The sequence below is a fragment of the Setaria viridis genome, chromosome 7 (genome assembly GCF_005286985.2).
Source record: "Setaria viridis chromosome 7, Setaria_viridis_v4.0, whole genome shotgun sequence".
In the NCBI taxonomy this organism is placed as follows: domain Eukaryota; kingdom Viridiplantae; phylum Streptophyta; class Magnoliopsida; order Poales; family Poaceae; genus Setaria; species Setaria viridis.
The window spans coordinates 17,486,767-17,502,283 of NC_048269.2; the positions used below are offsets into that span (position 1 = coordinate 17,486,767).

General features: G+C 46.5%; 1 protein-coding gene across 1 annotated transcript; it reads left to right on the forward strand.

Moving 5' to 3' along the window:
• The first annotated feature begins 1,022 nt into the window (after nt 1–1,022).
• LOC117865837 (protein LAX PANICLE 2) lies at nt 1,023–13,240 on the forward strand. Its single transcript, XM_034750077.2, has 4 exons — nt 1,023–2,140; nt 2,403–2,453; nt 2,743–2,815; nt 12,339–13,240. The coding sequence occupies exons 1-4, from the start codon at nt 1,356–1,358 to the stop codon at nt 12,507–12,509; spliced, it is 1,080 nt and encodes a 359-aa protein (XP_034605968.1). The 5' UTR covers nt 1,023–1,355; the 3' UTR covers nt 12,510–13,240.
• The last annotated feature ends 2,277 nt before the right edge of the window (nt 13,241–15,517 follow it).

Consider the following 15,517-nt stretch of genomic DNA (forward strand, 5'->3'; position numbering starts at 1 on the left):
GCTTAAGTGGCAGCCGTGTGATTGAGCTGTACTGTGGCATGAGTGAGACACACCGGGAAAAATTAAGCGTTGTGGGCACTGCCATGGATGATTGGTATGCTAAATGCTTGGTTGGGGGTCATGCAAGCTTTTGCTGCTGGGCCACACGGCAACACGAGCTATGATGTGGTCCAGCCCAGTTGCGCGAGTGTTTATGCTTTTGATATTGCACTTGGTTTGTTCTCCGAATAATGATGTGTGTAATCTCATCACCTTTAAGTCTCCGCGACGCCTAGCTAGGAGAGACGTTTTGGATGTTGAAATTGCCACTGGAATTTCCAATTGGTAAATACATTTGTAGGCTACTACTTTTTAGATTTGAAATTGCTATTGCAATCTGCGGACCTCTGATTCATCGACTAAACTACATACATCATCGTAAATAAAAATTGGTAAAAATTTGTAGATTTGAAATTTCAGTTGCCATTGCGGACCACCGATGAATCGACTAAAACTACATATATTATCATAAACAAAAACCTTAATGCACTAGTTGATTACTTGATTCGCTGTAGGTTTAGCACCTACCATCTCAACTACACCGGATTTCCGTCGGACTTGGGTGGGTCCAGGAAGAAAATCCAATCAAACTAATTAATAGCCTTTTGGCTGACCGGAGCCGAGCATAACTCAGCTACTTAGATTCTTTCTAATGAACATGCGTAATGGATCCCAAGCCTTGACTTAGCATATGTACTCGTATTTATGGTTAATAATGCGGTCATGGTGAGGTGACGCTCATGCACATCGGACGTGGCAGCGGTGCTCCGGCGACGCCGTTGGCCCTACAGGTCGTACGCCGCTCTTCCACAAGAGCCCCCGGAAGAATGCGGTTTTGCGTTGGAAACGTCTGGGCTCGAATGCACCGTTCTTTTTGTCCACACGAGGGTCCAAAAGTAAATCCTGTTTTCTCTCTCCTGCCGGGTCGAAACTATATTTGCTCTCCTCTCTCTCTCTCTCTCTCTCTCTCTCTCTCTATCTCTCTCTCTCCTAATATCTCCCTCTCCTCGGTCCTCGCTGCCCCGTGCCATGCTGCTACTGCTCCCTCCTCCCCTCTTCTAGTCTTCTTCCACCTCCTCCTCTAGCTACTTCCATCTCTCTCTCTCTCCTCTGTCTCTCCTCCCATCTCATCTCCTGTTGTAGCCCACACGAGTCGTCGCGTCTCCTCTCTCTATCGCGCGCGCGCGGGCGCGGGCACGAGACCTTCCTCCAACAAGGAGGGAGCTGAGGAGGCCGGGAGGAGGGGTGCACAGGAGGCGGCGCGCTAGGCCGGGCCGGGCCGGCCGGGCGGATGGCATGAGCCGGCGGCGGCCCGGATGGTCCCGGCTCGGAACCTGCAGCAGCTCCACCGCGACGCGCATGCCACGCCCTGCGCCGCCGCCGCAGCGGGCATCGGCGTGACCACGGCGCCGCCGAGCCACATGGCCCAGGAGCCCATCGACCAGCACCACCACGAGCCGTCCAAGCCGCCGCCGCTGCCGCCGCCGCAGGAGAGGCAGGCGGACCACCACCACGAGGCCCGCGCCAGGGGGGAGGCTCCCGAGCCGCTGGCGCTGCGGCCGCTCCAGACCGCCGGCAGCCACCACCAGGAGGCCGCGGGCACCAGCGGCAGCAGCAGCAGCGGCGGGAGCAGTAGCGGAAACGGCGGCGCCGGGGACTGGCTCCGGCTCGGCCTCGCCCCGTCGTCCCCCCGCGCCGGCGCCGGCGCCGGCGCCGCGGGCTCGCAGCTCGGCGCCTTCGCGGACCGCGCGGCGGGGCCGCCGCCGTTGCTGCTGTCGTCGCAGCCGCAGCCGCGGAGGACGGCGACGGCGGAGGCGTTGCCGGGCATGGGCGTGCCGCCGGGTTCCTTCCTTCGCCAGGCCGCGCCCGGCATTCCGCAGGCGTCGATAACCCTGCCCGTGCCGCGCGCCGGGCCGCCCTGGCTGCCGCCATGGAGCCCCGCGGCGGCGCCACCGCCGCCGCTGATCCCGTTCGGGCACCGCGCCTTCTACACGCCCGGCGCCGGCGCCTCCGGCCTCGACGCGATCAGGGTCGTCCTGCCGCCGTCCGCCGTCGCCGCGGCCGCCGGCGTCTGGTTCGCGCTCCAGGCCGCGCCCCACCAGTGAGTACACTACTGCTGCACGATGCGAGCATTTCATGTGTTCCTCTCTCCCTCTCCCTCTCTTTCTCTTTCTCTCTCTTGTCGGTTGCTTCAAACTAGGTGGATCCGAATAATCCCTGGAGAATGTGGCGCATTCTTCTGCATGCGGTTTCGAATCGGTTGTTACTTTTGGTCGTTTTGAATTCATAAGGTTCTTTATCTCTTCCTTTCTCCCCGTCAAATTAAATTGGAATTTTGATTTCCTTTTGATTGATTCGTGCAGAGGGAGGGAGCCATTCTTGCCTCAGATTCCGAGGAGCTACCTACGGATCAAGTACTATTCCTCTCTGATCTCATCTACTTCTTTAATCTGACACTGATGCATCACCAATCAAACATGTCATCCTGCATTTGGATTCTTCTAATGCTTCGTCAATGCTCCTCCCATCCTCTATGCAACCACCACTACAATCTCCATGCATGCAGTAGTACAAAAATGCTGCACATCACATCTATTCCAGTAGAATACAAATGAATTTAGTTGTTGGAACATACAAATCTTTACGAATCTTCCTTCGGCTTGTTTTGGTCTTTTGTTAACCTGTGAATTAATGTTGTTGCAGGGACGGGAGGGTGACGGTGCGGCTGCTGATCAAGTACCTCGCCGGCAAGCTTGGGTTGGAGGACGAATCGGAGGTACGGTGTTCATCACAGCTCCAATCTCCTTCCTTGAAGCATCACTATTCGCCTTCTTCTTGCTTGTGCGTATGGTTTCCATGCATCTTTCTCCCCACTCTTTTTCGTTGGGTGCTTTTTTCTATATTTTATTCCCCTCCCCTTTTTTTTCCTCTTCACACTTAGCTCTCCCTCATCGATCGTGCATGTTTCCTTGCTTTCCCAACATCGGTGATGAAAGGAACTCGAGAGCTAGAAAAGGGACTCGTTGTACCATACAGATGTGGGACTACACACACACATGTTTATATATACGTATATATGCACCCATCTCGCTAGTGTTTTACATAATATATATGCTAAGTGTGTGTGTGTGTGTGGCGACATGGAAGAGAGTGAGTGAGGTCTTGTTCCTGTTGTAGGTGAGGGGTGTATGTCCTGGGGTGGCACATCACCCCCGGCCCTCTCCTCTCACCACCACCACCGCCACCACCACTTGACAAGAGAGTAGCTCTCTCTCTCTCTCTCTCTCGCCCATCCATCCATCCATCCATCCTAGAGAGAGAAAGTGAGGGGGTTAGATAGACGGTTAGTTATCACTGGCTAGTGATGGACCTTGGCCGCTTGCTGCTCCGTCCCTTCACCTGCATTTTCTGGGCGCACAGTACACACACAAAAGCACTCTTGAGCTGCAGCAGCAAGCATAGGAGGCTACTAGCTGCTTAGGCAAGAGCCTGAGCCCTCATGGACACGCCCTTTCTGTTCTTTCTTTTCCTATGCGCCCCCGTAGGCTCAGAAAATGGCCTGGGTTCCCATCATTGCAGCCCAAAGCCCTTTCTCCCTTCCTTTTCTTTCTTTTCAATGGCTTGCAGATCGAGCAATGGCAGCCGGAGACGGTGAGCGTGTAGAGTTAGAACATGCATGCGAGGGCAACAGAGCTACGACGACACGGGCTAGCGGCTGTGCTCATCATCTCATCGATCGATCTGTAAATATGTGTAGGGCGCATGAGTAGATTTGTACATGGACGTACAGTGCCTGTGTGGCTCTATCTGCAGGCCGGCGTGTGCAAAAGTGTGTATTGCGAGTGGTGGAGTAGTCGTGAGCGGGATAGATGGTGCCCTAGAAAGAGCCTCCTTCACCCACCATGCATCACTGAAAGCTATGCACCATCCTCACCTAGCGAGCTATACCTCTCACCGTATGGCAGGAAGCATCAAGTAGGGCTCTCGAGTGTCCTCTCTCTCTGCCCGTATATGGAGAGAGAGAGAGAGAGAGAGAGAGAGAGAGAGAGAGAGAGAGAGATGTTCTGTTCATGCACACATACTCTTTCTCTCTCTTACACACACCATTTCTTGCTGCTCCATCACTGGGGGATGGATCCTTTTCATAATGGCCTTGAGATCTTGCTTCCTTTTGCACTCGATAGGCCTAGCTTGCAAGCCTGCATATGCTCTCAGCAACCGCAATGATAGGCTTCTTTTTGTTCAGGACTACACACACGCATATACACGCTTGACGACGACCGGCCGTAGCTTTGTTTTCTTTTCGTCGACATTTTTCGCACTACCATATATAAATGTATATCTCACCTCTTCGCATTGCCTATTTATGTTTTGCCTGGCCATCTACTCTGATCAGTCTCATTTGCAAATTAAAGTAGCATGAACATAATGGTCATGGAATCTCGTCCTGGATTAAAACAGAAATACCACCAGATAGTGCAAGCTCTAGCTAATTCCTGCACGCACAGCACACTCACATAGCAGGTCATAGCTACACCCATGTAGAGATGCCATGCCAATGATGAAGGGCCAGCAGCTAACTTTTCAGGTGGCTAATGCACTTGCAATTCTGCATAAATCATAAATGAGATTCTTAGAAAATGGGTTCTGGTGGAGTAACCGTATAAGCAACAATCTATATATGAAAGATGCGTATGGATACACACATAAGTGGAGTGCAGGGCTATATACAAGAAGTGTGGACGTTAATCCATATGTGTCTAGGAATTGACGGGCTAACCGCGCGTCAGAAACTTAACTAGTATCCTATACTTGAGTGGCCAATATACTTTTGTTTAGATAATGGATGACAAAAGTTCAGTCTTTAACCTCCTCATAGGGGACGAATCGTAATAGCTATAAGCAGTATACGGCGTTATGCAGGAGTTTACGGGAACAAAAGACAGCTTATTACTAACCAATCCTACAACTAAAATGCAACACAATAGCTTGAAGATGTTTAATGCTGTGTGAATTAAGGTAGCAATCAGTAAAGTCCCTGCATGTTGTAATACTAATTAATCGGATTGAAGCTCGTAACTGACTAGTCTTTCTTTTTTCTTTTCTAAGGAATTGCACTGATGATTAGTAGTAGCTCTCGATTGGTTACGTGTGTGTGTCGGTTGTCCAAGCGAAGTGACAGGAGGTTAAAATTTAGATCACGTGTCAACTCACCTCTCCAGAATGAACAAATTGAAGTGGGGTGTGACGTGGCACAGCTCATAAAAAATATATATTGTACGCTTGGCTCACAGTTTTTACAGAAGTTTCGAAATAAGCCGGAAACAAGGTGTTTATTACAGAAGTTTGAGCTAAGTTCATTATTAGTATTTTTGGTTTCCTAATCCTGCAAAATCCTCAAAGGATGAATATAATGCACTTTTAAACTGTATTGAATTAATTGAATTAGTATTTATCCAGAGGCTTGCATCAGTACATATGAGAATTTCATCATAATACACAGAATGCAGCTAGACTACTGATGCCTAGAAATTTCGTGGTGTCTAGAGTGATCTCAGTAAGAAGAATTTTAGGCCGATTTATCGGACCTTATTAGGACAAAGACCTAGCAGAAGAGGGTCTTAGCGTCTTTGTTAATATTTATCAATCTCTATTTGCAAAATAGAATAATGCTTATAACTCCCATATCCTGTGCCATCATACTTTTCGTTTCAAATATCACCCACGATGAGTGAACAAATTTGCTACACATATATATGTAGCAATCAGCTGAGCATGCAGCTTTGTTGGAACAATGATTTTATTTTTAACTATCAGCTGCTCTTGAAAGGCTTGGCTAGCTTCACCGACGCCATGCAAAGACTAGTTTATTTTTTTCCTATAAAAAGATGCCATGCAAATAAACATTTCTAAGGTCAACTTTGTCTCTACCAACCAATTCTATATTATCTAGACTTTTTATCAACAATAATTGAGGAGGTTCTTTCCCTAAAAAAAGAGAGGTTGTTGGTTTTACTAGGTTGAAACATGTGTCAATCTTGAGTGGTGAAAGGCCTGCATGAGCAGCTAGGGATATGATGCATGCGGATTTAACAATGCACAAGAATATGGAATGTGACCATGCTTTAGTTATTAAGATAGTAATGAGGACTTAGTGGCAGGTCATAGCTAATCAAAAGATTCCATCTATTTATGCTTTTAATATAGTAGTGTACCGGACGGCTGCTCCACTTTCTATATGCTTATGGATTGTACTTTCTTCTTTGTCTCTACTAGCTTGATGCTCTTTTTTCCCTTAGTTGCTATCCTAGTCGTGAAATTAATGCAGCGAGCATCTAGCCGTCACTACAGACAACTCTGAGCCGGGGAAATTCGTGAGTGGTAGGACGTCACCACCGACTGACTATTTTTTGAATTGTGATGTTCGAATGAAATATGTATAATTCAAACAATACAAATATTAATTTCCAACAGAAAAAGAAAAGGAGAATGAATTCGAGGCATCTCCCATGTCATATTAAAATTCCCCATCAGAAAAGAAAAGAACACCGAGATGAGAATTTGGTCGATGAATCTTACATTGCTCTTAGTTTAGTTACTTAGTTCTCGTTTTCTTGCGGGGAGGTGGAGAGAGCACAAGTGAGCATGCAGGCCTCTGAAACGCCAGTAACCCCACTTCTCAAAACACCCCGAAGCTAGTCGTTGTTTTCTATACCCAATGAGTGCAATAAGCCTGTGTCAGTACTACTAATATGCTGTCATGCTATCGTAGAGCTTACCTCAGACCTCACTCTTGATTGTGAACCCAAACTGTGTCCGCGATGTAGATAGATCTAGATGCATGATGCAAAGATTTTCTTTCACATCATGCGACAAAGATCAGATAAGAGTAAGCTAGCTAGATAGATTAGGTTTATACACTGCTAGTAGCTGGGGTTTTGTGATGACAAATTAAATATAAGGACGTTTAGTAGTGCTGCACTTTGTGTGGAATGGTTAGACACGCTCATCTTAATTAGCTACGGCCAATGGAATGGATCCACAAGAGCAACCACTACTTTTATGCCCATATGATTGGTTTCCGAACGAGAATGTGCATGCATTGTTTGTGCGTGTGTGTGTGTAGAGAGAGAGAGAGAGAAAGTGGAAGAGAAAGAGAGAGAATCATGGCATGGCAAGTTGCATATGGTGAAGGGTGGCGAGAGGGCATCACGCAATAGAAGCAAAGGTAGGGAATAGAGACCGGTGAGCAAGAAAAGCCAAGAGGACCACACCACACACAGCCGGCTCTCACTCGCAATCCCTCGCATGGACACTGCATGATTACCTCATGCATGGGCGCACGTACGTGTCGTCAGGAACTGGCTCGCGATCGAGCCTGGACACGGACGTGTGACGTGTCCCCCTTCTTGATTTGCACCGGCTGGTCCATGCGAGCTAGCAGCAACCTGCTTGGAGGAGGGATTTATTGGTCGATTAAAATGAAGGAAGCGTTTGCATTACTAGGAGGCACTAGCTTTAGAGGTAGAGCACTTTGGAGCAAGGAGTTGTGGACAAGAGGGAAGCACTGAAGGGCTAGCTTCCTTTAGGACTACACGTACTCCAGTCTTCCCTTTGCCACTTTCTCTCTCATGCATGCTTTGAGTTGGGGACCATGCATATGCTCTCTTTGTCTTTGAGAGAGAGAGAGAGAGAAAGAGAGAAGAAGAGAGAGAGAGAGAGATTGAAGCACTCGGTGCACCTACCAATCGGGAATCAAGAGGAGATTAGCGAGAATTAAGTAACTTAACGCAACTGCAAATGAACACCTAATGTACACACAACTAATTGAGCTCACCGGAATCACTATGCAGTGCACCGGCATTTATTGCGTGTGCTCGATCGCCTAATATAATAGTTAGGTGCAAAGTCTTGTGTGGGTATTGTTTAACAATGTGGAGGAGGACTAAGAAGCAGGTCGTTGGAATGGACGGAGTGTTAGTTGGAGGGTACTTGTTGGTGCCCTCGCCTAGCTAGCTACTAGTAGAAAATATTCCCTGGGGCAAGGCAACGGGTGGTGATTGATGGGTGCATGCCCATGCATGCATGCAAAAGCATTGTTGCCACAGCCAAGTCTGGGCAAGCAAACGTGAACGCTGCACCAACGCTGCCTGCCTCTAAACTACTAGTGTATACAGTATACTCCATTCTGGTTGGTGGACTTTGCACATCATGACATCAATCCAATTTCCATGCAAGTAGTACACATGCACTCTTATTTGACGTTTTTTTTGGGTACCTTTGCTAGTCTTCTACCATTTTTTTTTCACAATCTCTATCTTTGAATTTGGAATGCTTATTGCGAAATTGTCCTATGTGTTACCTCTGTTTTTAAATATATGATGTTTACAACATCTTATACATATACGAACTGATTAGCTTGTCCTAGACGTCGCTTATTTAAAAACTGGAGGGAGTATAACATACTAGCTTGGAAACTAAATACTCCAAATGCATCATAGATATAGTAATATATATATATATATATATATGTATATGTATATGTATATGTATATGTATATGTATATGTAGTAGCAGCAGCTCGTTAGTCACATTGGTGCATGTCGTAGGCGTGGCTGTAGTCTTTGGTGGCAAAGGGACGTTTGGACGTTCGGCCGGCCGTGACCAGATATCGCCACCGGATCGCAGGCCAATTAAATGTAGCCATGAGCCCATGACAGGTTATCCTCGTATAGGTTAGGGGCGCTCCTGTAGGAAAATACACTCATCCAAAGGAATCAAGTGAGCCACCAAATTGGGGTACATAGTTTATGACACAATAGTTGTTGTAGGGATGTAATGCATCATCTTCTTGCATGTAACTCTACACTCCTAATTATTGGAAGGAATCTGATGATATGATCATGCCCTCAAGAGCTGTTCACTTGTATATGTGTGCATTCCGGCCGGTGGTCTTTATATAATTCCCCTTGATTGCTAAAGCGTCCCCAGCACGATCTAAATACACCGTCGTCGCTTACATTTACGCACGATCGAGAACGATGATCGATGAGACGAAAGATTCGCGAATTTGTATTTTAATTTACTCGTATATATATTTATAATAGGTGCTCCTTTCTTTTTTGTTCTGGCGTGCTGCATGATTACGTTTTTATAACCCCCTCATCTTGGCCTTGCTTGATTGGTGGAGGGTTGCATTCCATGTAGAAAAACGCATCCCCACATGCATGATCATGTTAGACCTAGCTAGCACTATGGCTTAGTTAATATTATTTTGATTCTTTTGTCCTATAGCTAGTGTGAGCTTGCTTCACAATTAGGTCAGTCGTATCAGTGGGAGTTTCATAGAGAGTTTCATCAGCATTAATTTCTATGCCACATCAGCAATTATTTTCTGAGCAACTTTGAAATTAACCTTTTACCTAATGATTCTTAGCTAGATAATTTTAGCTGTGAACTGACTAGCTTGATGCTGGTGAAAGTCAAAGTTCCGACGGTGGTTATTGCTTTTGCTTCTCTATACCCTGTTGTGGTAAATACATATAGGAACAACATTTGAATAAGATCGAGAATTAAGCCTTTAGTATTTAACCATCAACGGTGAATCCAAATGTAGAAATAATCTATATGCCTATAGGAGGATATGCATATCGCTTTGAAAGAGTGAAAAAAAAATCTTCTTGAAAGAAACACAGTGTATCTACAAGTTAGAAAGAGCACTACTGAACACACAAGAGTATGAAACTGTGGATAATTAGAATTTGCAGTTTCTTATAAGAGATTTGCACATATGTGCAAGAGATACAGTTTTGCGTCAGCATGCTACACCTTGTACATAGTTTAGTTTGTTTTAATGTTTTTAGGAGAAGATGTTGTTTGAATCATCTTTTGGGTAACTAACGTTATGCTGTTTGGGCACAAGTCAGTGGAAATGAATGTTAGCAATTTAGTGGAAGTATTCAAAATTTAATGAATTTTCATATGTTAGGACTTTGTTAGTTTGCATTTTCTTGTGTGTAAGGGAGTTTTTTTTTTGCATTCATGCAAGATAATTTTTTTCATCACCAGCATGCTACAACCCTTGTGTGCATTTTTTTAAACACCAATAAGTTGCTTGACTTATTTCATTTAATTTATTTCGAGGAATACCTTTAAAACTCATATGTGCTTGCTCCTTCTATTGTGCATGTTGCATAGATGTAAATCTAGAAATTGCAGTAGAGTTAACAGTAGTAAAGAAAATATGCTTATAGCAAAGAATAAAATTTATTTGGTAAAAATCCTCTTTCTAGGGTGACTGATCTACAGAGGATTGTCTAGTTCTAGTAGCTATGTTGTACTTTTACATGCTGTTTAGCCAATGCATGTATGTTGGACAACTAGATAGATCAACAATTAGGTGATGGATGTGCAACAACTATCACAATGCTAATTTTGTTCTGTAACACTTCATTGTCTATTCATAGTAGTACCACGGCGTTTTCAATTTGTACTTCTTTGGCGTGTATGAAAAACGTACAAGTTAACGATGCTTCCATTTTAGTAAACAATGCTTCCATTTTAGTACTACCCTAACAATGACAGACAGATGGTTAAGTGACAATGACGCTTTTATTACACAATATAAAAACAATCATTCCTTAATAAAATTGTTGTATAAAAGTATTTCCTTAATAATTACTTAGTACTATAAAGGTGAACATATATTAGAGCTGAATTTAAGGATTCTTACCTTAAGATACAATTGTTGTCGTATGCCAACATATGCATAGCTGAGAAACATCCTTCACCGAATGATTTCAGAAATATTTGTGTCAGCAAGTTTTTGGAATTATTACCTTCTTTCTAAGTATGGATTCCTATTGCATGCTTTTAAGGTGTAATTTGTCACATTGAGATGGAAAAGAGAGGGAGAGAGACAAAACATATATGAAACTGAATAACCACTTTCATATGGAAGAAGCAACTTAGCACTTGAATTGAATTGGTGATTGTGGAGGGGAAAGGTTAATGGGTTGGACTTCAACCTGTAAACATGTCACCAGAAAGGCCCACTGATGCATGCACATTCCAATCTAGTAGCATCTGCACTGCAAACTCATCTTACAGGAAAAAGTATTTTACTGCAAACTGATAGAAATTTGCCATATCCTTGGCTCTAATTGTCGGTTTAGTGTGCAATTATTAGGTCAAATAGCATCTATTTTATTCAGTGAGTATGCGTCACGAGGTCTATTTTAGGTTGCGCAGCATGATATGCTGCCGACATCAGCAATGTCGGTGGCGCTGTTTACCTAAAATCAAAAAATTCAGAGTAGGGGCAGGCGTTGCTGTCATGCTATGGCATGTTAGGTTGGCAAGCATGGCCGTATAGAAAGGTAGAACACCTGCACATCACGGGTGTGGGCATTGCTTGCTAACCCATGCATGCTCCTGGACGATTTTGGGATGGAAGAATCAACCAACCAATCTATCAACATTAATCCTTTCCTGGACCATGCTTAGTCTGAATTTCTGTGTTGTTTATGGTAGGTGCTCAGTATGCCTAGCACTTGTTTTCAAGAAGCCAAACCATTGACTTGAACTTGGGGTGACTCTGGTTAATAAACTAATGAGGAACGTACATGGCCGGTTAAAAAACATAATTAAAAGAGAGGAAAAACAGTCAGGCAAGAGGTCGTTCCAGTTGTGCATCTCAGATCTGTGCTTGGTAATTTGAATAACATGTTTGGATTACTTGCTCTTGAGATCTGTGCTTTGCAATTGCAACTTTATTTGCAAGCACGTTTAGTTTGCTCCAATTTCTCCCAGATAAACCGTACATGTCGTAGTAGTAGGTTGTCTGGGCATCTCATCTCACTCATGTGGGGGAGAAGGTAATGCAGTGCCATTATCGCAAACTTACAGGGGAATCAGACATCGGTGTCGATCGGGCACCACCTCCTTTGTCTGGTCGTGCATCTTTTGTGTCTCGTAGCCTCGCAGAGAGAGCATCGCCCATGGCGCTTATGCTTCTTTTGTGCATGTGTGGGGTTGCTCCTAGGAGATAGAGGACCATCTGATCGACTGATCCAAATCACTGTCTCACTCTTTCCACGACTCATTATTGGTGCATCAGTGTGGTGTGGAGTCATATGCACATCTCATTTGAGTGTGTAAGGAAACTAGGAATGCTTTGATGCTATCTCTGTGCAAGATTATTTCAGTTTGTTTCCTTGCTTTCTTGGAAATGAATTTCAGTTTGTTTTCCGGATGACATCGCTGAACTGACGCAACATGCTTTGTGTCCGTCTGTGCAGGTGGAGATCACGTGCCGAGGGCGACCGCTCCCCGCGTTCCTGACCCTGCAGCATGTCCGGGACGGCATCTGGTGCCAGGGCGACGCCGCCGTCTCGCCGTCGGTGGTGGCGCCGGACATGCCAGCCGCCGCTAACCACGTCATGGTTTTGCAGTACGGCAGAAGACCGTAGTAGGCAGGCAGACAGACAGACCACCAACCGATGACAGTCACTCACAGAAAATGTAGATCCTGGCAATATTCTGCCCCTCCTAACCCATTGTCGGCACGGGCTGTTGCCAGGCCGGCAATAGGCGGCATGACGGACGACGACGAGCTCCCGACCGCCTGCGCGCCGCCGATGAATGATGATCTGCTGAAGAACCACAGGACAGGTGCGAAGCTTTTTTCCCCGGCGGCGACGGGTCGGCGCGACAGCTCATCGGCGCACCGGAGGCTGTTTCTCTCCACACAAGTGCTGGAGAGAACATGACAGCTTGGAAGTTGCCTGACAAGAGAGCTGTGACGGCAAGGGAGTTCAGCCCACTGAAGAGTAGTGACTTCCAAGCCATTTTGGCCCTTTTTCACTTCACCTGATCTACTAATTAATCTCCAGAGTTGAGCCGTGACGTTTTTGTTAATCCCCCTGCTGCTGGCTTCTGTTCTTTGTTGTGGAAGCAGCACGTCGTCAGTTTAATTGTTCTCATTGCTAAAGGACCTGTCTCTCAGAGGGCAAACTAGACATCTCACTGAGAATTCATTGATTCATGACTTGACAACACCCCCCCCCCCCCCCTAGAAGATCTTTGTTCCCTTTGGTTGGTTATTAATTCAGTGGTTTGTGCCACAGCAATTCAGTTGTAGCACCTCTCATGTCTGCACAATTTGCCCTCCTTTTCTATTTATTGGAAAAAAATTCAGCAAGCAGTTGTAGACTTCTGATGAAAGTTGAAGACTTGGATGTTCTTCAGGGTCATTCTTTTCCTTCAGGTCTTCTAAGTTTACATCTCACGCACATACTTCTGTATATTGTCTGAAACAAAAACAAAATGAAGAAACAATCGATTTCTCGCCTTTCAGAAGAAACAAGTAACATCACGTTACAGTAACAAACAAGGTGAATCGATCGGATGGAAAGCCGCACATCAGACGTCAATGTGCCACCAAAATGCCATCCTCCCTGCAGAGGGCACTCTCGGGCGCCAGTAGCAGGTCGCCGTCATCAGTCGGAGCTGAGCCAAGGGTGATGCTGAGGTGAGGTCAAGAGCTCCAAGCAACGGTACGCACAAGAGACGTCGACGCGTGCCAGGGCGCACCCACGTGTGCTCCGTCGTCATGCTGGGTTCGCATCCTTCCTGGACTTTGGAGAAAATTCAAAGAAAAGAGTAGAGAATGATTGTACACGCGAGATGGGAGACAGTCCAACGTACACTGCCACTTAGAAAGACGATGCAGATCAGTGCAGGGCAAAGCATAGAATAAACCTCCTCGGAGCTTCCACTGACTGAAGCAGCGTTAAGGGATGAAGTTAACAAATGTTAAGCGGCCTGCACGCTCGTAACTCTTTTTTTTCTAGGTGATGGAAGTACAACTACCTTAACTTTGACAGCAGCTCCTGAACAACCGTCATGTCTGAACTTTGAACCATCCCTCCGTCACCTGGACGAGACAGGATAATGATAACAAGGCGCTAGCTGCAGTAGTTGATGATGCGCTCTTCCCCCCCCCCCCCCCCCCCCCCCCCTCGAGGTTTCTGAATTTGTGATCTCTGATTCTCTGCTGTTCTGGTGCTCTGGCTAAATGTAGCACCTACTACTGCAGAAAGAGAGGACGGACACGTGGCGGCGCCAGGGCGGCGTCCGGTGAGCACCGACGGATCGGAGGCGGCGCTTAGAAGGATCCATGTCGTGACGAGGCGAGACGATGCAGAGGGCAGGGAGAATCCCCTGAAAACGAAGTGTACCTGCAAGTTCAGGCTTTCCGTGGCGGTCTCGACTCTCGATGCCGCCTCTGGATGCCGAGACGGAGAGCGACCTTGCTTCGCATCGTATCAGCCCAGGCAAGATTGACATCATCCAGTGGCGAGCGAAGTCATCCCTGAGCTTCCTGCTGTGATGCAACGGCAGGTTGTCGGTCGATTTTCTAGTGCTCTTTCAGTTCAGTCTTGTTAATGATGACCACGAAGCTGCAGGAACTGAATGCAGCTGCGAAATAGACATGCATCGAAAAAAGAAAAATAAAAGAATAGATTCATCAGCAAGTACACTACAGGAGTGGATGGATGATTGGAAGGTTCCTCGCACACTTTCAGAGCCCAAACTAATCGCCCACATGCTAAATGTGGCCTGCCATATTAGAAAGATGAAGTGCTACTAATTCGCCCGCTAATCAAGGCAGCAAACACAGTGTGAGGTGGAGTGTCAGGGACAGAGAAGGACCCTCCGTCGGCTCCCATGTTACTTGCTAACCAATCGGGCTGTCATCGTCCTCCTCCTCGTCGGCGGCTCATCATTGCTTCCAAGGCTGGAGAACCATGGCGGTGGGGAAGTGGGGGGAGCACTTGATGTGAAGGCACTACTAGATTGCCGTTTCAAGTGAGGTACTAGTACTACTGGCCATGCTTGACGAGACAGAACCACGCACTACAGATTCTTGTCAGTGACCACAGTCGATTGTAAAGCAAGAAACAACCATATATTCGCGGCAAGCGTGTTCGCAAGATCTCATAATCGCTATCACTTTCAGTTCATTGGATGATGAAAGAAACCACCTGAACAGCGGATGGTAAAGCAGGGAACAGGAGGCAGCGGGCCGGTAGCAGTCGCGAACGATGGCATGTGTCAGGAGACCTACGCCTCACCGGCCAGATCGATCAGTAGACCATCGACCTATGTGACTGCATTATGCAACCAATCATCAGCGCCGATGACTATGAGTAATCAAGAGCTGAAATGGACACATTGCGCAGGCTTGGCTCATCGAAGCTCTCTCTCTCCCCCGGATCTGCATGGGCCTAAAAAGAGGAAACGGGCCAACGTCGTGCAATTGGAGATCCGGCCCATTAGCCCACCTCGATGAAGCCCAAAGAGACGCCGAGCTGAGTTTAAAGTGGGCTTCCGAAGTGTCCGAAAGGCCCAAACCACCACTCACCGGAGGCGCAAGCAAGCCATGCTATATAAAACCACGCGCAACGCGGCCTGC

What these genes read in the sequence shown, in the direction of transcription:
- LOC117865837 (XM_034750077.2), top strand. Translation starts at nt 1,356, where the DNA reads ATGGTCCCGGCTCGGAACCTGCAGCAGCTCCACCGCGACGCGCATGCC. An exon ending in CTCCAGGCCGCGCCCCACCA is followed by an intron (nt 2,141 to 2,402) that starts GTGAGTACACTA and finishes TGATTCGTGCAG; the next exon opens with AGGGAGGGAGCCATTCTTGC. An exon ending in AGGAGCTACCTACGGATCAA is followed by an intron (nt 2,454 to 2,742) that starts GTACTATTCCTC and finishes ATGTTGTTGCAG; the next exon opens with GGACGGGAGGGTGACGGTGC.